Source organism: Dunckerocampus dactyliophorus, chromosome 12, assembly GCF_027744805.1.
Source record: "Dunckerocampus dactyliophorus isolate RoL2022-P2 chromosome 12, RoL_Ddac_1.1, whole genome shotgun sequence".
Taxonomy (NCBI): domain Eukaryota; kingdom Metazoa; phylum Chordata; class Actinopteri; order Syngnathiformes; family Syngnathidae; genus Dunckerocampus; species Dunckerocampus dactyliophorus.
Window position 1 is genome coordinate 29087623 of NC_072830.1, and position 21368 is coordinate 29108990.

Here is a 21368-nt window from a genome sequence, read left to right on the forward strand (position 1 = left end):
TATTCTATGTCGAACAAACGAGCTTTAAAGTATAAACATCTGCTCCTTACATGTTTTTTTTATTTTTTATTTAAAGCGTGTCCAGGCTGTGTATTGGTAGTGTACGAATTACAGCAGCAGCTGTATATTACTTTGAAAATCGTATACAGGAAGTGAAGGTTGTTGTCACACAGCCATTGATAGACGCCGCATTTATCGCTGAGCCGTATGTCGACGTCGTCGCCATATTGGACGTGTCAAGGCTGCGCTGTAAATGAATACAAGTAAACGTACTTACTTCCATAAAGGGCCTTTCTACAAAGACATTTAAGTTAATTCCTCTCATTTATACATTCACACACGCACTAATATACTTGGGAAACAGTTTGGCACAAAAAACATTGTAGTTGTTTTTGTTTTTGTACAATGTGATTGTGATTGTTATTTAGTGCCTAACTGTTTCCCAAGTATATTAGTGCGCGTGTAAATGTATAAACGACAGGAATGAACTTATATTTCTTTGTAGAAATGCGCTTCATAAAAGTAAGTACATTTACTTGTATTCATTTACAGCGCAGCCTTGACACATCCAATATGGCGGCGAGGTTGACCTATCGCAGCAGTGGACAAACTCACTCGATGCGGCGTCTGTCTCGGTCTATGGTTGTCACGGGCGATCTAACACCGGTCTACGTCGGGCTTTATGGTACAAACCCAGACAGCTGAACAGCGTACTTCACCAATTCCGTGTGGGAAAGACGTCCAGTTCTTTCAGGTAAAAATGTGAAATGGCTATATTCTGTGCAGTGATGTGCAAGCGACGTATTAGTGTTTGTCCTCTGTAGAGCACGACTGTTGATGTGGCATTGTAAGATGTGTAGCCGTCAAACGACGCAACTTTTCTGGACACCACGTAATAGTTACAAGTCTCCAGGAGACACGACATTGATCTCGTTGATTTGTGTTCGCCATCCTTCCAGTTTGTTTGTTTCTCCACGGAGGAATAATGCGTGTAACGTTAAATAGCTAGCATTTCCGCGATTTAACAAGCTATCATTCGTTCACTGGACGCGAACGCTTGAGCACCAGGGTGTTAAAGGGGAGATACCTTTGCCCTCTTATTAAAATATATATGCAAATACTGTATAGCCTCACGGGAAAATCATAGCACTTACAAAATGTCCAATCGAATTGCAGGGATAGGAGCCTTGCAGTGGCACCTTGTTGAAGGACGGCGTTTGGTTTAAAATAAAATAAAAACACTCAAACGTCTCAGGCATGTTGGACTTGGGTGTGATGATCCTCCAGCGGCAAAGGGGGTTGGTGACTCAAGCATCATTTTACATACAGCACTTTGGTGGAACCTGTGCTATCTTTAGATCAGCTAATGGTAGGGTTTATTGTGTAAGGATACATTTGTTGGTTGTGTTTTTTCATTCCTCCTTTTCTGCTTGGTCTCCAACCTTTTTCTCCAGTGCTACAGACTTATACTATAACCATAAATGTTGAACAGAGGATCAATTTTATGAATGGGTTGCCATCATTAAGAAATGACAATAAGGCTGATAAGACTATGCACGAAGGGTGTCATGAGACACCTCACTGACGAAATGAAGATGATGCACGAGATTTTGTCCACGAGAACGGGATGGGACGAGATTTAACAGTAATTTTCAGAAAAGTACAATGAACAAATATGAATGGACAAAAGCTCTTTTATGTAACTCAGTCAAAAACGACACAGGTGGGATTTTAAATGTTTATTGTCCTACAAATTGGCACTCAAAGATTTTATTGTCAACATTTTTTGAGACCAAATAAACCACTGTTATGATGATAATAATTATAATATTACAGCTCACTGTTTTTCTCTTGTCTACTTGTCTTTGTCTATTTACAGCAGGGCTGTCCAACTGTCCTTTTGATAGTAAAAAACAACATATATTTAAAGACAAATCTTTGTGTATTAGGGTCAACATTTGAGCGTTTTCTAGTTACATTATGCCTTTTTGCTCTATTTTTCCGCTTTTGCTGAGTTTTTGTTTATTTTATTTCTACAATGAGCCACGTTACACAGATGGTCTCCGTGCCACACTTAAGACACCCATGCTGGGGATTTTGAAGGCAGCACGCTTGAGCAGGGACAACAGTGCAGGAGGATGTGACAGGAGCTTCAGAAAACAAGTTGAATTCCTTTTCCAACTTACTTGATTGAAAAGATAGAAAGCGCTAATAATGCATTACCAAAAGAAAGGTATGCTGATTTACTAGATAATAGTGGCTGGCATGGTAAGGTTTAAGTCTTGCAGGTAGGCTGTAATCAAGGAAGTAGATCGATGTAGCAGTGTCCTGCAGGAATAGGAGAGAGAGAGAGAGAGAGAGAGAGGGCCATGTCCAACCCAGACAGACAGAAGGAGCGAGCCGGTGTCGTGTACGCTGGCACCTCGACGCAGCAGCAGAATGCAGGCTTTAAGCTTAACCAGAAGCATTACTGCTAATGGGTTTTAGCTTATCTTGTCAATGCCACCCTCTATGCTGTTTTTTTGTTTTTTACTCAAATGCAAATATCTGATTATGTTTTAGAATGTTCTTTGTCTTGCCGTGGCTAGAGAGAGCAGTCTCTTGTTCGCTGACCAGTATTTCCACTGTATGTGTTCAGGGTACAGGTAAGGCTTGGACTGTAGGCTGCATGGCTTACGGACAGGGACCAATCACATGACGTGATGTTGGCCCGTAACTGCTTCCTCCTCCTGGTGGTGGCGAGCGGGGCAGTACTGGCCATTGTCAGTTTCAGCCTCCAGTTCTGTAAGTACATTTTTGTTTGGGATGGATAAAATGTTGTTTAATATGTTCTTGATATTTATAGTATTGTGTATTTTTTCAGCACTGCTTTGTTTATTCAAATCAAAGTTTTTCAGAACAATACAAGGGTATTTCTGTAATTTCCTTATTATTAATCAGGAACATCCATTTATTTCTAGAAATAATTGTTCCTAAACTAAATAATTATTATTATTATTGTAGTAGAAGCAGCTGTTTTAGTAGTACTAGTAGTTATTATTAAACTACAGTTGTCCCTTTGTTTATCGCTCGCTCGCTATATTGCGTTTTTTCAAAAATTAGTTAATTAATAAACGATCACTGCTTCGTGGTTGAATATATGCATAATAAATATGTATTTTTAAGCAAATTGTACTGATTCTTGGCCTAAATGAAGCATTTTCAAACATAAAAAACGTCTAAATGAACTAACTCAATGAACTTAAATACAAATACAAGGCAGAAGAAGCGTTGTAATTGTGAATCTAGTACTGTATTTTACATTGGCCACTTGGTGTCCATGTTCGGTGAGACAGGCACCAGACTCGTCACTAAGGTTCCCTCGGGAACACATTTACTGTGACACTGCTCGAGCAGGAGTTTTTTTTATGTCTTACATGGCTTATTTACTCTTATTTACTACATTGGGTAATAAACGTGTAAAGCCATTTAAAGCCCCAAGGAAGTACACTGTCCAGAAAAACTCTGTTATCTTATCTTATGTCTAATATGTCTTATTTTCTTATTGGGTAATACAGATAGAAGTGTTATTTCATGTGCTCTAATAATGTTGTGCCATATGTCTAGTTATGTCTATACCATAACTACAAAAATATTCCATGTATTAATATTGAGTCCTACTTCGCGGAAATTCACTTATTGTGGGCTGGTCGGGAAGCAGTTAACTATGATAAACGAGGGAAAACTGTATTATTATTATTTTAGATTCTGAAAAACTCATTTTGTTTTTTGTTTTTTTAGAATTAAATGTTTTATCAAAGGGCAATAAATTATTAAACTTGAATTTACCAACAAGGTAGTTTCCTCCACTTGCCTATTGGTACGCATGACCAAATCTAAAAGACGTGATGGCATACATAGTGGTCCTTTATGGCTATGCATTAGTAGTTGAGTAGTTAGTATGAATAACTAAATATATTTAATAATATATATTTTTTATTACTATCAAATGATCATGCAAAACCACTGTAAGAAAAAAAAACGTGTTTACTGTGCATTAGGCGTCCCCCGTGCCCTTTATTTATTTTTTGTTCTATCAGCTCCTGCTTTCTCTATTTTATCTTTTCCATTGAATGATTGCACAAGCATCACGTTTACACTACGTGGTTTTGCTCCATTCTACTGCTGTCTTCTGATTTAGAAAATAACCTTGTTTATGTTCAAAGTTGCACATCTTCTTATCGCTTCCCTCCTGAACAGAACCCATTCATACCAAAACAAACCCAAGTTCCCTATGGACATCCTAAAAATACCCACAACTATGAGAGTCTCTCAGGGTGCTCCATAACATTGGGAGAATTTGGAGCAACTCAATCACACGTCTTGTAGACCGCCTCATTGTGCATAATGGTAGGTTTTCCGCATTGGGCCATTGTTCCCCATGTCATGGAGAGTAGGTATTGTTGACTAGTATTCCTGCCAGCCACAGTCAATGCAAGGAAACATACGGTCATGGGAGAAAAATAGCAACATTTTTCACATGACTGTAAATGACATTTGAGGCACCCCAAGGGGTTTTTGGCTGAAAATGCTTTGAAATCCAACTTTGGTCAAATTTGACACACTTATGATCATCCTAAATGTGTACCCAGTGTCACGGTGATTCTTCAAATTTCAATCTTACTTATGGGGTCCAACCATCCATGCATTTTCTATGCCGCTTGTCCTCACAAGGGTCGCGGGGGTATGCTGGAATCTATCCCAGCTGACTTTTGGCCAAGAGGCAGGGTGTTCCCTGGACTGGTCGCTAGCCAGTCACAGGGCACATATAGACAAACAACATTCATGCTCACATTCACACCTATGGGCAATTCAGAGTCTCCAGTTAACCTAACATGTGGGAGGAAACCGGAGTTCCCGGAGAAAACCCACGCACGCATGGGGAGAACATGCAAACTCCACACATTCCCTTTTTCCACTGTGACTGGTTCGAAGCTATTTTGGAGCTGGTTCTCAGAGCTTTGCTTTTTCATTGTCATTGTTCCAAAATTATAAAGTGCAGCTCTAACAGTGGAAAACGCTTCGTAAACATGGACACCAGAGGAAACCCGCCGTCCATTTGGACATCCAAAGAAGTGCAGAAGAAATTTGAAATGGCGATAAGAACCCAGCCAATACTGGAATGCATCAAGATGCGAGATGGCTGAGATGCCCAAACGAAGATTTGAACTCAGATCTTCCCAATCTCCTGGCTGTGTGGCCAACATGCAAACCACTAGACCACCGTGCGGCTTACGTCCTACTTTGGGGTTTAATAACCACACCATCATGTGGTGTATTTAACAGCTTTAATAATCGCTCAGGCAACACAGTAGCGGTGTATGCTTTGCCAAAGGCAAGTATGCAATTTGGCCACACTTGCTTGACTGTCAGAGAAAGATGCTGTGTATGATTTGTTTTAATGCCTCAGTTTAAAACTCCTCAGTTCTCACATCCTGCTGTTTTTTTGGATCAGCGCTGCAGTTCTTTTGCAGAAAAGCTTCTGCCATAATTTATTATTAAGGATTTCAAGCATTATCTCGGAGAAGCATGCAACCCAAGCGCCTGGTGTTTCTCCTCATTTTTTATAGATTGTGGACATCTGTGTTTATTCCACTTAATTAGTGCTCACTGGTCTGTTTTCATTTGCATCAGACACACACACTGGATCACTCGTATCTGCCTATTCATGTGCTCAGTATTTTCTGTGAATAAGAAAGTCGCTCACGTTTGACCATCCTCCAGCTCCATTCTGCTTGGGGTGCTGGGCCAATTTGAACAGAAAACTAACATACAGTTATTGCTAGTGGTGACACAAGACGAGACGATACACAAGATTGGATCTACGAGGATGAGATGAGATTTTAAGATTACTTTCAAGAAAAGTACAATGAAAAAATATATGATAATACATTGCAATGTACTAATTTAATTTCTACTACGTTACCTTGTCTTACTCCTGAGGGGTGCTATATTCTTCTGCACTCCGTGTCTATGCTACCTGCTCCGCCTCCACCCACCGAGACAAAGAGACTGTGACTGAGAAGAGGGCTCACTCCATTCATGCCGTTGTTCGGAATGTACTTCAGACACGCCAAGGTGCTGAAAGCAATGCACAGGGTGAACTCTCGTCCTACCTGTTTTGATGCAGGAGATGAGGAAAACGGACACAAATGCACACGGCAATATATTGAGGCCGGCAAAATTATCGAGTTGATTGACCTTGTGAGATCTTGTGACATGAGATCTTTTGACAGCCCTAGTTATATGAACGTGAGCGGTGGATACGTTATGGTTAATTATGTACCTTTTGCAATCTACACTGCAAAAAACAGTCATACTTGAAAGAAGCCCAAATTATATATAAATGACACAACGTTTCTTATTTCAAACAAAAAATTTTGCCAATGGGATAAGCAAAATTTGCTTGGCTAGAATTCTTACATCTAGAATATTTTTCTTGTGACTTTTAAGAATATTATGAGTCCTGAAATAAGCAAGTTGTTCTTAATCAGATAGCTAGATTTAAGTGAAATGTTCTTATTACAACATGGACAATTTTAGAGTCTCCAATTAACTGATGATGCATATTGTTGGACTGTGGAAGGAAGCCAGAGTACACAGAGAATATCCACGGGGGGAGCGTGCGGGTTCTGCACAGAGGTGTCCTGACGGGGATTTAAACCCCGCATGTAAATTCACTAGTTTTTTGATGTATAAACTACAATTTCTCACGAACATGACATTGCTGTTGACAGCACTTAACATAAGTTGAAATTCAATAATAAAATGTTCCTAAAGATTTTGTTTTTCGTTGCAAGTTTCAAACTTCCACATGAAATTGCAGCATACTATGAACTTCTGGGTCATGTGGCCAATGAACCTTTCTGTCACGCAAAAGCTTCTTTAATTTGTCTTAATTTGTCTGAATACAAATTTGACATGGTCCATTTATGGGTACAAAAAGTGAAGCTTCAGCAAACATTGCTGCCCTCGAAGTGGGGTACACCGCTGACGTATTCAAACGTACAGTATGTCTTTTAGTCAAGTAGAATCAGATCTTTGAAAAATGAAAAACAACCAAAGAAAAATATCTATAATGTATCGCCCTGTTTGGTTTCCTGCATGTTGTGTTCAGGAGATGACAAAAATTAACACTGAGGGTAACTGGGGGCTTATTGGTACATCCCAGGCTGTTCCTGAGCTGTCAGGCATTAGCGCTTAGTTAATGTGCTGAGGAAAGTGTCAATCTGTTCCCAGATAAGTGTCTATCCCTGTGGATTAAAGCCACATTGGACATGAAAATAATACTGATTTTATTTTTTGGTGGGCGGTGTCCAGTAGTTCATTCGTTTTCTGCTACTTTTCTTGTTCATGGTAACGTGTGAGCTGGACCTTTCCCAGGTGGCTTTAGGTAGTGCACCCTGCGTGCCAGGTAATTACAGGGCATACAGACAATCATTCTCAGTCACATTCACACCGAAAGACAGTTCCAGTTTGGCTTTTAGGAAGTTTGAACACTGAAATCACATGAAATCTAACTTTTACAAGAACCAATTGTGTCCTCAGTCAGGGCGCTTTCTTCTCGAATTGGACAGTGGGGCGCTTTTTGTGTAACTTGAAGCGAGAGATATACACACACACGCACAAACACACAACACTGATGTCACAAAGAGGAGCAGAGGCAGAACGTTTGGTACAGAACACAGATTATGACAAACTTAATCTGCATCGTCTGTGTACGTAATGACGACAATGTCATACCCGTGCTGATAGGACAGAACTGAGTGCTGATTTATGGACGGAGCAAATCTGATCTGATCACATCCAAATGACAATAGTGCTTCAAGATTTGATTTGATCGATAAATCTGAATTTTCCTTGCCTGAGGGTTTTCAGTTAATCCAGAGTAAACCTTCAGTAGCTATATCGAGGAAGAAATAGTAATACAACTCCCACAAGTCATTCTTTACCTAAATGTGAGGTGTTCAAAAGTCAACATAGACAATCTCGGTCTCTTGTTTTTCTGCAACGAGCTAAGCATTGTTTGCAAGCTATGCTAACAAGGGCGTTTGTGCTAAAAATTAGGGCTGTCAAATGATAAAAAACTTTAATCAAATTAATCACTGTTTTAAAATGAATTAATAATAATAATCACCATTTGCAGCTATACTTAAATGCATCAAATTGTACTTCCGCAGTAAGAGTTACGTTAGTGAGTGATAAGAATATCCACTATGATCCAGTATTGTCCAGTATTGTCTCTACACGTATATGCATAATAAAGACATTGTTGCGGTTGTCTAGTGACAATGAGGAAGTGTCGTACCGAGGACTAGAGACATGTTGCACTGCTGTTGATGTGCTCAGGTCAGAATCATGAAATTAACTCACTCTTTTTGACAACCCTACTAAAAATACCTAAAAATAGATTAAGAACAAAGTTGGACTCATGAATGTGCATTAATAAAGTATATTAATAACATGGCAAGACGCACACCATATTGATCTCTAGCCGGAAAATGCACACAAACCGAGGCAAAATTTTGGCATAAATTCTCTGTTCCTGTACCACTGGTCAACGCTCCAGTGTGTTCTGATTCCACGTGAATTTTTTTGGCAAAAAAGCAAAATCCTGATAAGTTGATGATCTTTGTCATGCATCCTGAAATGTGTTGTGTTGTTGGTCCTTCACTGTCAACTAACGTCAGTGATGCCGTAACAACAGAGAAGTTACAAAAATCAAAGTAAATGTCCAGCCTTAGGTTTTGGGTAACATTATGTATGATGCACGTAGCAAAGACTGGAGTTTATTGCACATTTTTCACAATTTGGATGAATTGTGCATTGTGCAACCTAAGGGATATTTGACTAAAGAAGTTCCAACTTTTATAGTATATTCCTACTTCTGCTGAATGCTTTTAAGTTTTCTCACAGCAATAGACTCTTCCCTGCTGTCTGTGAGATTATTTATAAGTGGATGGAAATTTGTAAATTCATTCCCTCAAATATTGTAGCATAGGGACGTGCATTATGGGGCGTTTTGTAAGTGTGCTATGCTTTATGTGCCATTCATTTGGATGCATCCATAATATTTGGCAGCCCCTTTCAATAGCCCCTTTGTGTATTTGCCTCCATGGAGCTCATTCTAAAAGTTTGGTTAGCTCAGGCAGGCGTGTGTCAATTGGTAGGCGGGGGTGACAGTGTTAGGAGCACAGAATGTAGAGAGAGACCAGTTGTGGTTCTGAATGAACTACAGTGTGTTGAACTGGATCTCAAAAGGCTCTGTGCATTCGACAAAATGGTCTCTGCTGTCGTAGCACACTTTTTCTTCTCCCTCATCATCGGTGAGTGTATGGAGAAATCATTGTACAGATGATAGGCACTTGTATTTTTTTAACAATACAGGAAACATTCAGCACTGCTTTTAGGTTTAATGCCACACGAAGATATGTAAACCTTTTTAGGGAAATATATTAGCTTGTCTTTTGGAAAGGACTTGCTTTGTGATTTAACCTCTGTTGAATATTAAATTGAAGAATCAAGTTTAAGCTACCCCAAGCAGCTCAAGTATGTCATGCCTTTAAAGGAGTATTTCTAATTGGAACACTTTGGTGTTTTTGTTTTGTTTTTTTGCATGTTGCAGCACTACTTGTCCCTTTGCATTTTACACTTGAGATGCCCTAATTACAGTACATTTGTTGTTTTCATGCATGAAATATCTGCTTGGTTCACCTAACTCCGATGGCTTGTATAAAACAGAAGTGGAAAAATACATTTGTGAATTTGTGAATGCAAAAGTTATATGTGTAAAAGCATACATTATGTCACGTGCATAATATACAGTCCTGCATGTTCAGACAGATTTGGGTCTCTCAGCAGCAAATTAATATTTGTACGGTCCAGCTTGGGGTTTTCAGGCATGTTGAGTTGAATTTGGACATTTGCCCTACCAAAGGGGCATGAGTTGATCTTATTTTGCTTCAGAGTTGGAGCCTTTTGAATCGGTCTTCCAGTCTTACAGCCTCTCCAACATTGGAGAGTTTCACAGGATTACTGGTTGCTGGTGTCTAGGCAACTTGTTAGTTGCTATTAAGGGTTTTAAGGCCAATCTCAGTTCTAACCCTTAGCCCGCCCCCTTCGTCTTACCCCTATCCGGTCCCATTTGCTCAGCTGTTGGCATGGAGATGAGGTGAACTGTTGCTGTTTTTAACTTTCCTTTTACTTAGTATTTCAGTCACATTTAAGATGACTAACAATGCAATGGATTGTATTTTTCATTTTGCAGAAGAATTACTTAACTGTCTCAAGTTATTGTCTAATTATGTCTTATTTGTGTTACTTTTACAGTCAATGTAATCCCCACAACTCCTGTTGTGGAGGAGAGACCTCCCCAGGCTGCAAATGGAGCTGTTAGTGGGTCTCAGGTCAAGAGCAGAAAGAGGGTGTTTCTGGTGCCTCACACTCAGAAGCCAGACCCCGTATATGAAGCTTTCGGGTACTGCAACACCCCCAACCGCACTGAACAAGCCTGGGAAGGTGAGAGCTGCAGAGTGACAGGATTCAGCCTTAGTCTGACCAATTACTGCCTTGACCCCAATGTGGATTCAGTGTCATTTTGTCAGGTATTCTCACTGTCATGATCTCTTGATGGCAAAGGCCAAAAAGCTTTCTCTCTTTGAAGGTGGTCGGAGTGTTGAGCTGCATAAGAAAAGCCTCTCGCAGCACACCATTGCTGCTGAGGTTGGATGCAGTAAGACAGTCATTTTAAACGGGCCCTGACATTCATCAACTCTGCTTAAATATGTTTTATATTGTTTGGAATTACATCTTTTGTCAGCCATATGTTCACTGTGGGGGGGCCATGGCAGCGGCGGTGGCATTAAGAATTTACTTACCATTCTGTGTTTTGAAGGCGAGCAATCTTCGTCTTCATGTCTTAATGCTTAAGTCCATGTTCTGCAAGTCTTTCATCTCCAAATCATCGCTCAAATGCTCGCTATAATCAATGTAAACATCCTCTGTTTGTTTGCCTGAGTGATATTAGCCCGATGATGTCACTTACGGAAATTAGGCTGAACTGTGAGAGTTACTTCAACATGGCAGGCGCCATGAACTATAAATGTCATTTTTGCGAATTTACCGTTTCCTTTCAAACATCTATAACAATGTGAACATAATTGCAAACAATATATAACATATTTAAGCGCGAGAGCACCATCATGATCTGGGGTGGTTTTTCCTTCAATGGAACAATGGAGCTTCAGGTTGTGCAGGGGCGTCAAACGACAACTGGCTTTGTGGAGATGTTGCAGGGGTTATCTCTCATGACCGAAGGCCCTCGTCTGTGTGGTAATGAGTGGGTTTTTCAACAGGACAATGCTGCAGTGTCCACCTGACAAAGGACTTCTTCCAGAGGAATAACCTCACTCTTTTGGACCGTCCTGCGTCTTCCCCTGATCTAAATTCAATTGAGAACATTTGGGGATGGGGATAGATGGCACGGGAAGTTTCAAAAAATGGACGACAGTTCCAGACAGTGGATTCCCTCTGTGAAGCCATCTCCACCACCTGGTGCCACATTCCCACTAGCCTCCTGGAAACACTGGCATCAAGCATGCCCAAACCAATTTTTGAGGTTTTGAGATGAACAAGAATGGCACAGCTACTCATTACGGTGTCGTTTTTTTGAAAATGTTATTTCTACATTCTGGGGGCAGGGGTTCAGGTTTTTTTGAGCGATGGTTAAACTTTTGTTTTCAGCTGATGAACAGGCTATTTCAGTTTAATAGTTGTTTGCAATACGTTTCTTAATCATTTTATTTTTTGCTTTACACCGCATTTTGAAACTCTACTTAGAAATTCCTAAGATCCTACAGTGCAAAATGTAAATTCTTGCCATTTTTCAACTGGTCTTAAAGTTTTGACAAGGAGTGTATTTCATATTTTAACTTGTATGTAACTTGGGTTACTAATTTGTTGTAATTGAATGTACTCTATGATGATGAAGACTTGTCTTCTTGTAGGTCACAGTCCGGCAGACTACACACTGCTGTCTGTCCACATAATGATTCGCCATGGGGACCGTTACCCTCTCTACTCTATTCCCAAGACCAAAAGGCCAGCCATAAACTGCACACTGTCCATAAGCAGGTACAGCAAACACAAACATGTATAACATTGACTGGTATGCCAGGAATAAAACGTTTTTCACTGGCTGGGAAAGCTCTGCAATGTGCAAGTAGCACCCCCTCTGCCCTATCAAGTAAGAATAATCCTCGCTTATTACAGTAGTTCTCAGTCATCTGTGGTTGGCTACAATCAGCCTAATAGAGAGCCAGGCTGTCTATTTGTGCACGTTATCGGCTGACAATTCAGTCTACATTATCCCAATCCCCCTAAAGCCTGCTGATCATGTGGACTTGAGCACTCTGGTGGGAATTTTTTTTTCTTGTTCCATCAATTCCATCTAGCTTCTGAATGAATACATTCACTTACCAATTTGTTAGCACCGGTGGAAAGAAGAAATAAACTACTCAACAGCAAATCTGTCTCTTATCATATTTATTGTGCGCAGAGAAAGACAGTTGAAACACACCCAAGGCCGTCTGCCGCAAGTGCCCCCTGAAGAACAGGACAGAAGCATAGTTATACAAATGTTATCAGGACTTTATCAGGCGCAAGGACTACTCTAGACCACTGGAGAATCTTGTTTATGGAGACAGGAGGTCTGTAGCCTCGAGCAAGCAGTCATAACAAAGCATGTAGTTTGTTCTTCTAGCTAAATACTGTATTTGTTCTAATCAATTGGCCTAATGGTAAAATATAAGATTTCCATTAGATCGGTTTGCTAATGCTGCATGAAAACAAGGGATCGTGACCACAGAAATGCTTTCAGAAAAAGTGTATTCTATCAGTGTAATACTTTTGTAAACCTTGTTTATTTTAACAGACGTACAACATATTAACAGACCACATGTTTCTGTGGTTTGTGTGGTTGTGGACGCGGTACAGAGGTAACAGCATATTTTAATGGTATGGTCCTGATCCGGTGTGTATCTGTTGCGCTGTCACAGATGTCCCCTCCACACTGGTTTTTAATCCGAGTGCTCAGCTGCTCCTCTCACAGATTTGTCAAATTGAACTGTAATCTCCAATCATTTCCCGTATCAGATCACCGACTGCTCCTCTTGCTGCCCTCATTCTTTTGTGCGTTTTTTTTTTGGCATGCGTATGTGTGGTCTATGTAAATCCCCACTGTGCTTAAGACTTGATATTATCAGCCGCAGCAGTGTTGACACCCAGCAGTGCAACAGAGACACCTGGTGGTGAATGAAGGAAACACTTGAAAAGTCCTTTACATCAGTGGTCCCCAACCTTTTTGAGCCCAGCTTGTTTCTGTCAAACCTCAGATTGACTGTGGGGAAAACACTGAGAGGTGCATTCCATTTCAGCTTTAACAACGAACTTCTCCATTATCGGAACTGTCAATAATAGCTTGTATATTTTCCTAGGAATCCCTCACACCCTCTGCTGAGCGCTTTCATTAGTCACATGGCCCAGGGAGGCCTTGGGCACTGGGAGTCGTCTTTGGCCTCCGTCCCTCGCCTACCCAACCACAGTGCTTGCGAGATGGGAGAGCTCACCCAAACTGGTAGGCTGGACGTTTTTTCCTCTTTTTTTTCTTTTTTTTAAATCACTGTTTGAACACTGCAGACAGCCGTCTGAAGGAAGTAGCTATTCACCGAGCATCATCGTGATAAATGATGCTTGGAAAAATCAGTTGTTGATCCTACAAATTATTGAATTGCATTACATTACATTTTTATTGTTGTGATTATTTCTAATTAATTTCATAGAAAAAAAACAACTATACATCAATAAGAATACCAGGCAAATGTTTTGACACACCTTTTCAAAAGCATGACTTTCAGTTGCTGCTTTATTTAGTATTATCAGCATTCTTTATCATTATTTTTCAAGATTATTACTTATTGTAATCTAGGCATACCTGTCAACCTCCCGTTTTCACCGGGAAGCTACCATATTTTGCCTGTGTTTCCCAGTGCCTTCCAGTTTGAATATTTTCCTGTATTTTAACTGTCATGAAAAAAAACAAAAAAACTTCTCCAGTCCTGCCGCAGCAGCACAACTTCCGAGCCGCCTGGCAACGCTCGGAGATCGGTGTACCACATCCTGCAGCTGGTGTAAAGTCAAGCATTCAGAATAAAAGGAGCACATCAGTAAAATAACGCTGATGCATCAAAGTAGGCAGTTGGGTCTTGATTTTCCCTAATTTTCTGTCATTTTGTCACTTATTTTCGAATGCAAATGTGGACATGTATGATTTACAGTCGCAAAAGAATAGGAACATTCCTGTAAACTTTCATGAGAAATATAGCAGGACATTCTGCGTGATAATTGGATGATTGGAATGACCAGATTACCGTTTATGGGAATATATACGAACCAAGCATTTTGGTTTTGTATATGCAGACTTGCATGAAAACTAATACATATTTATCATTTTCTTCATCCTATGGCTTTCATTGAACAATGAGAAAACAATGTTAAATTGAAATATTGTTGTTTTTTGGCTGACTTATAGTGTATTTTTTGCTAGTTAAATTATAAGTGCATGCAGAAAAGCACAGTTTAGGGTGTGTGGCCTCAACAGTCCCGCAGTAACACATGAGCTATGTGCATGGCACTAAGGATGCACAATGCAGGATAAAAATTCTGCTAAATTTGGTTTACTACAATGAATTCCTTTTTCAATTTCCAGGAAAAGTTTCCGGATGTACAGAATCGCTTGTATAGTAGTTTGAGGAACCAGATAATTGTCCGTGTTTGAAAGATTTAGTCACCCAAACTATCAATGTGCCACTTCCAGGTGTGGTGCAGCACTTACGTAATGGGCAACTCCTCCACCAAGCTTACCAGCGCCACCGCCTTGTGCCCTCAAACTGGTCACCTCGCCAAGTGTGGGTAGAGACCACAGGGAAGAGCCGCACCCTTCAGAGCGGACTGGCTTTCCTCTACGGCTTCCTCCCAGATTTCAACTGGAAGAAACTGACCGTGCGACACCAGTGGAGTACGCTGTTCTGTGGCTCTGCCTGCGACTGCCCCGCCAGGAACCGATACCTGGAGGAGGAGCAGAGGAGGCAGTATCGTCTCAGGGTGGCCGACACAGAACTGGAGAGAACTTATGTTGACATGGCCCGCACGTTGGGCATTCCCACACGCAACCTCAGAGCGGCAAACCCGATAGACTCTCTGCTGTGCCACTTGTGCCACGGCCTTCCTTTCCCATGCATGTCCATGGAAGACGGCAGCACCAGCGGGTGTCTAACAATGGCTCAGTTTGCTGTAATCCGTCGACAACAGCTAGACGACGAGGTGGATCGCAGAAGAGCGGGACTCTATCGTAAATATGCCATCCTGGCTATGTACCCCTACCTCAACCGAACCGCCGCCAAGATGGAGCGAGTTGCCAAGGCTGCTGCAGGTAAACAGCCAGCAAGAGCAGGAGATGATGTGTTCACCCTTTCCTCCGCTCACGACGTGACCATGGCGCCTTTGCTGAGCGCCCTGGGACTGGAGGAAGCCAGATTCCCACCATTTGCAGCGAGACTGGTATTTGAATTGTGGAAGAGCCCCTCAGTGACCGGAGGTGAGCAGAAAAAGAAGGCCGCCAAAGGTGAGAGGTTAAAACCAAGAGATGGAAGATGTTTCATCAGGTTGCTGTACAATGGCGAGGACGTGACATTTCACACCACTTTCTGTAGCTCCCTTTCCCGCCACAACAGCCAGCCACTTTGCCCTCTGAAGAACTTTCTTTCTTTCGTCAGGAAAGACATGTTCAGTGTTGTCAATGCTACGTCCTACCAGGAGGCCTGCTTTAGGCGTCCCGGTTGATAATTGTGCAGCACTGAAGGTCAGCTGGTTGTCATTTCCAAGCGATGCCACTGTGGTGTCACACAAATATGCCATTTCACTCATTTAGAAAACAACAATCAGTGGCAGACATTGAATGGGTATATTGTTTACATTCAACTGACCACATTTTTGTCAGTTGTTGTGGAACTGCCGTTGTTATTTGGACCAGTAAGGCCAGGGTGCTGAGATATACTGTAGTAGCAATGCAATCTGTGGCAGTCCAGTGGTACAAACACGCACTGCTCACAAAACGTTAGGGATATTCGTCTTTCCAGGTTGAATTTCATGATGGACCTCAAATGCACTACAGTCGTCCCTCGTTTACTGCGGTTAATTGGTTCCAGACTCGACCGCGATAAGTGAAGTAGGATTCAATATTAATAAATATTTTCATACTTATGGCATAGAAAACCTGTTTACAATCTTCTAAGTACAGTTTTTAACATTAGTAGAGCCCTTAAGACATGAAATAACATGCTTATACATTTGTGTTACCTAGGGATGCTGCCCATTCCGATCATCCAGGGCTGAAATCGGCTGCTACCGATTACATTGATTCATTATCAATTTTTCAATTTATCTATGATGAGTGGTATTGGCCAGGGGTGCCGTATAAATGGGAAAAGTCTGGACAATGCCAAGGTCCCTTGGCAATTACCAATAAAGTTAGTAAGTAATTAATAATAAAAATGTCGTCATTCATATGCTTGTTAGAGAACAGCAAGTTTTACAAAAGTACTGAAATATTAACAGTTTTAGGTTCATGCTGAAATGTCCCTTGTCACCCCGAACGTTTTGTGAGTGGTGTCATTGTAAAGCAGAACTTCAAGGTCGTGGCACTAAGACACTTTATTCTTACATAACTGACATGTCATTCTGTACATTCCAGGAAATTGTCATTTTACAAATATGATATTCCAGATACTTGCAAAATACTCAAGCTGGAAATACTATGCTGGATTAAACATTCATAGATTTGTTTTTGTGTGTGTGAGCATTATTTGTGGATAATTACCTTTTCACTGGTATTGCCCACTACAGTGTTCCCTCGTTTATTGCGGGGCGTAGGTTCCCAAAATAGCCCGCAATTAGTGAAATCCACAAAGTAGCCAAGTTCTTTTTTTTTTTTTTTTTTTATTTATTTCTATTTTTTTTACAATGATAAATTATAAATGTTTTCAGGTTGTAAAACCCCTCCCCATACACTTTATACACTTTTCTCAAACAAGCAATAACATTTTCTCACATTTCTCTCTTGTTTAAACATTTGAACGATCACCCTTAATGGTCAATAAAAGAAAATAAGTCACTCACGCATATTTCACTCTCGTGGCCGTGTCTTTCCCTCCTGGCGCCGCTGCGCGGTACTGGAGCGTTTTTGTATCCTTGTTAAAACAAACTGCTGCAGACGAACCGAAGATTAATTTGCAAGTTAGCGATGACACAGGAGACATGGCAGGATTGACAATGGTCTACAGCCAATCAGGACGCAGAAAACAATGGGCGGTGCAGACAGACAAGAGAAGGAAGAGATAAATACTCAACTTCCCACAATGCAATTCTTCTTAAAGGACCAGGCTCGGCCTATAACAGCGTTCATACGCTGTAATCATAAAAAAAAAAAAAGAAGAGCTAAATAAAATCCGCGAATCCGCAAAAGGTGAACGGCGGTAGAGCGAGGGGGCACTGTACTTCATTATCGACACCGATATCAACCAATACCCATATTGGCAGCAGCTCTTCCCTGAACCGATGTCAGCTCACCTCTCATGTAATGAATGAACACATTATGCTGCTTTTGCTCGTGATGCCAATGGATGCATTTCACAAATAAACACTGCTTGTCCAAAATAAGAAAAGTACTGTGAAATGCAATAGAAAAAGTGCCATATTTATAGTCAACAAAAGTCATAAAAAATCATGGCCAAACGTAAATAACATGTTCTCCTGCTATCAACAAGTAAGACGGGTTAGTCTTAATAAATGTACAAATATGAATGCAATTAAATAATACTAGGATCGATACAATTTGGAAAGCTGCACATTTCTATGTGGCACAAACATCCTTATAAGAACAAGGTAAAGTGCCAAGTATGAACCTCTGGACTAATACAATCAGTGAAATTGTAAAGTGGGCCCACAACACATCACGCATGAACGAAACATTAGAGTAGAAGTATTAAGGGAGGACGCCTAACTCCCCCCTCGCGGTACCAGCGCTGTGCAATCATTGCAATGACATTTCTGAAGGAGAAATTGAAATAATTGCGTTCATACTGAGCTAGCAAGCTTGTTGCTGTGTGGAGCACATCATCACTCGCACATCGATATTAATATTGGTAGGAAAAAAACAATACGATGTGACCCAATATGTCATTTTTATGCCAATATCCGCCGATATCGCTACTTTTAAAAATTGCCATCAGTTTCATTCGACTATTGGCAATGTCACTTTCCAAATCATATACTGTACTTAGTGTCATTCAATAAATGAACTAACTATGAAACACTGATTGAACAAATACACAACACTCACATTGTGAGTTGCAAGCACATATAAAGTAACACAACTGGTATTATAATCGCGTTTTCACTCTCTTGCATTGATTTTTAGATGTCATGTCATGGTCTTCACAGTTTCCCCAGGTCAGCTTGTGTCCTGGGGGTCATTTGTGGCCCCCAGCTTGTTTTTTATCGGCCTGTGGCATATTGTACAAATAACGCTAAACCGAAAATGACAGCAAAAATGGGGGAAAAAAGAACACACAGGCATAATGTGAAGAGACAAAGCTTAAATGCTGATGCTAATAACACAAGGTTATGTCTTTTTAGTCTTTTTACAAATAACCAAATATATAAAAACAACCCCCCCAATCCCCATCTCACCCTTTGATTTTTTCAGGACTGTTTGGACGCCTGTGCCAAAATGTGTCTGTTAAATGTTGTAGGGGTTCACCACTAGATGGCACTCAAGTTACATATTATTCCCAGCCACTCTGCCCCGTCTGCTGCCATTTCCTCGTACTTCACCTACTATTCTTTGTTTTGGTGAGGGGGACAAAAATGAGACAGGAGTTATAGAGCTGATGGTATGGAACTACTTCAACTGGAGGTTTAATGATTAAAAAAATAAAATAATAATTTCACTTGAGTCATAGCTGATAGCTTGAGTGCATGGACCCAGACTTGAGTCAAACTGATTACTTATGCAAATTTATTCCAAAAACTTTCTCCCAGGCCATTTCTCATAATATGCGCTGATGTCAGGGTTGTTAATGACAGGCGCAGTCCTTTTCTGGCTGATCAGACTCATCCCACTGTCGCCCTGGCCCCTCTGACCAACGCCTCTCCCTCCAGGCCTTGACCCCCTTCTTCCACCCACGGTTCTGATGTCATCCTAGCAGACCGAGCAACCTTCCACCGCAACTCGCTCAATCTTTTGATGTTGCCACAGTGCCTCTGGCTTTGGCTAATGTAGTGGGACACATCAAGGTGAATGTACTGGGCGTGTCTTCCACTCGTTTGGCCCCAAAACCATGTAAACATGAGGCAGCTTGGCTGCAAAACCACAAATACAAATTTCCAAACATATCTCCCTGTGGTCCAACAGCTACAGCAAAGCGGTCACTGGCGAAAATACCATTTATTCTTCACATTAGGAACACTAGTGACACCAAATACGATATATATATTTAAAAAATCTGCCTTTACAATGATAATGATGATAGACACTATCAGAGGGGCATCAGTAAAACAAAAGTGCTTCTTCTTGTGGGTGTACTATTGTGTTTCTAATATTTTGCACCTCTCATCAAACCAAATAAAGTCACCAAATGATTAGAAACACTTTTCAACAAACGGAAACAGTAACACACAGGCTACAGTATGTAATCTACTTGGCACATAAGAAGCTTTTAAGAGGAGATGATGTGGCGCATGAGGCGTAAATTGTGTGTGTGCGCATATGTGATGCTTGGGGTCAGCTAATTGGGGTCTACAGTGTGTATGTGCGTGTGTGTGCGTGTGTGTGTGCTGTTTTTCCTTGTCTAGACTGTGCTGCCGGTGTGTTTTTTCAGATGTTAGGCTTTATTAAGCCCTTCACTTGAGGAAACAACCAGGTTGCCATTAACGTGTGTTTGTGTGCGTGTGAAGGCACTGGCCAGGTACACCTGCACTATGTAATTACTGTATGTCTAATACATAAGTTGTATTAAAACATCTTTCATGATATTCTTCATTTAACAGTTCAAATCAAACTATTATATATATATATATATATACAGTATATATATATATATATATATATATATATATATATATATATATATATATATATATATAGTTTATAATTAGGGCTGTCAAAGTTAACGTATTAATAACAACTGTTGATTCATGTAAATTCCCTTTAACACCACTATTTATTTTTTTTTGACACGCGATTAACTTGCGCACGTCCTGTTTGACCCTCGGCCCACACAGTGGTCTGAAATGGTGTTGCATTTGATGTGGAGCCAAAAGCGGGAAGAAATATCGAGCAGAAATGGACAAAGAAAAGTGTATTTGGAATGGCAGGTTTAGCTTCAAGCTCTCTCAGCAAGACCCAAGTTGTTTGTATCTACTGTTGCTGTGAGGTGAATTGTCACCGGAGTGCGTTGAGTCGAAATGCCACTTGCTGGACTACGAGTGTCCCAACTAGGAGAGGATTGTCAAGCAACATCCATTCAAGAATTTGGGGGACGTTCACAAGGAGTGGACTGAGGCTGGAGTCAGCGCACAAGAGCCACTATGGACGTATGCTCGACATGGGCTACGACTGTCGCATGCCTCGTGTCAAGCCACTCCTGACGCAGAGACCTAGACTGGGTGTGGGGTTAAAGAACTGGGGTCTGATTTATAAAGCTTGTGTACGTACAAAACAGTTCCAAAAAGTTGCATATTTTTCCACCCAAAGTACGCGATCTACAAAAACACACACCAGTCCGTGAACTTTGTAGGTGGTTTGTAACTTTTTGGAGACACGGCAAAAGGCAATGCACTTGTTAAGTGATGAAGTGAAGTCCACCCATCTTCTATGCCGCTTATCCTCACCAGGATTGCGAGGGTATGCTGGAGCCTATCCCAGCTGACTTCTGGCGAGAGGCAGGGTACATCCTTTGACATGACACACAATGTTGTGTAACATTGATGTAATACCTCAACTACACGGTAATCATTTTGTTTGCAGTTATGCGCAGCCAGCATGTATAAAGGGAAGAACAGTTCTGGCTTTAGATTCTGAGCTGAAATCCCAACTGTGGTTGAAGTTGCTCCTGTGCAGGTCACTTTTTATGATACGCCGCTGCCTGATGAAAGGACACGGTGAGTTTGTTCTGCATCAAAGAGAGAAGAAAGGGGAACGAGACTGAGACTGT

General features: G+C 40.9%; 1 protein-coding gene across 4 annotated transcripts; it reads left to right on the forward strand.

Moving 5' to 3' along the window:
- Window positions 1-545: 545 nt before the first annotated feature.
- pxylp1 (2-phosphoxylose phosphatase 1) lies at window positions 546-18654 on the forward strand. Of its 4 annotated transcripts, XM_054794330.1 has the most exons (6): window positions 546-754; window positions 2639-2784; window positions 10369-10557; window positions 12045-12171; window positions 13533-13672; window positions 14912-18652. In XM_054794330.1, the coding sequence occupies exons 2-6, from the start codon at window positions 2703-2705 to the stop codon at window positions 15934-15936; spliced, it is 1563 nt and encodes a 520-aa protein (XP_054650305.1). In that variant the 5' UTR covers window positions 546-754; window positions 2639-2702; the 3' UTR covers window positions 15937-18652. The 4 variants fall into 4 exon arrangements, with proteins under 4 accessions (XP_054650305.1, XP_054650306.1, XP_054650307.1 ...); XM_054794331.1 differs by lacking the exon at window positions 10369-10557 and having other exon boundaries at window positions 14912-18654; XM_054794332.1 differs by lacking the exon at window positions 546-754 and having other exon boundaries at window positions 2682-2784; window positions 14912-18654.
- The last annotated feature ends 2714 nt before the right edge of the window (window positions 18655-21368 follow it).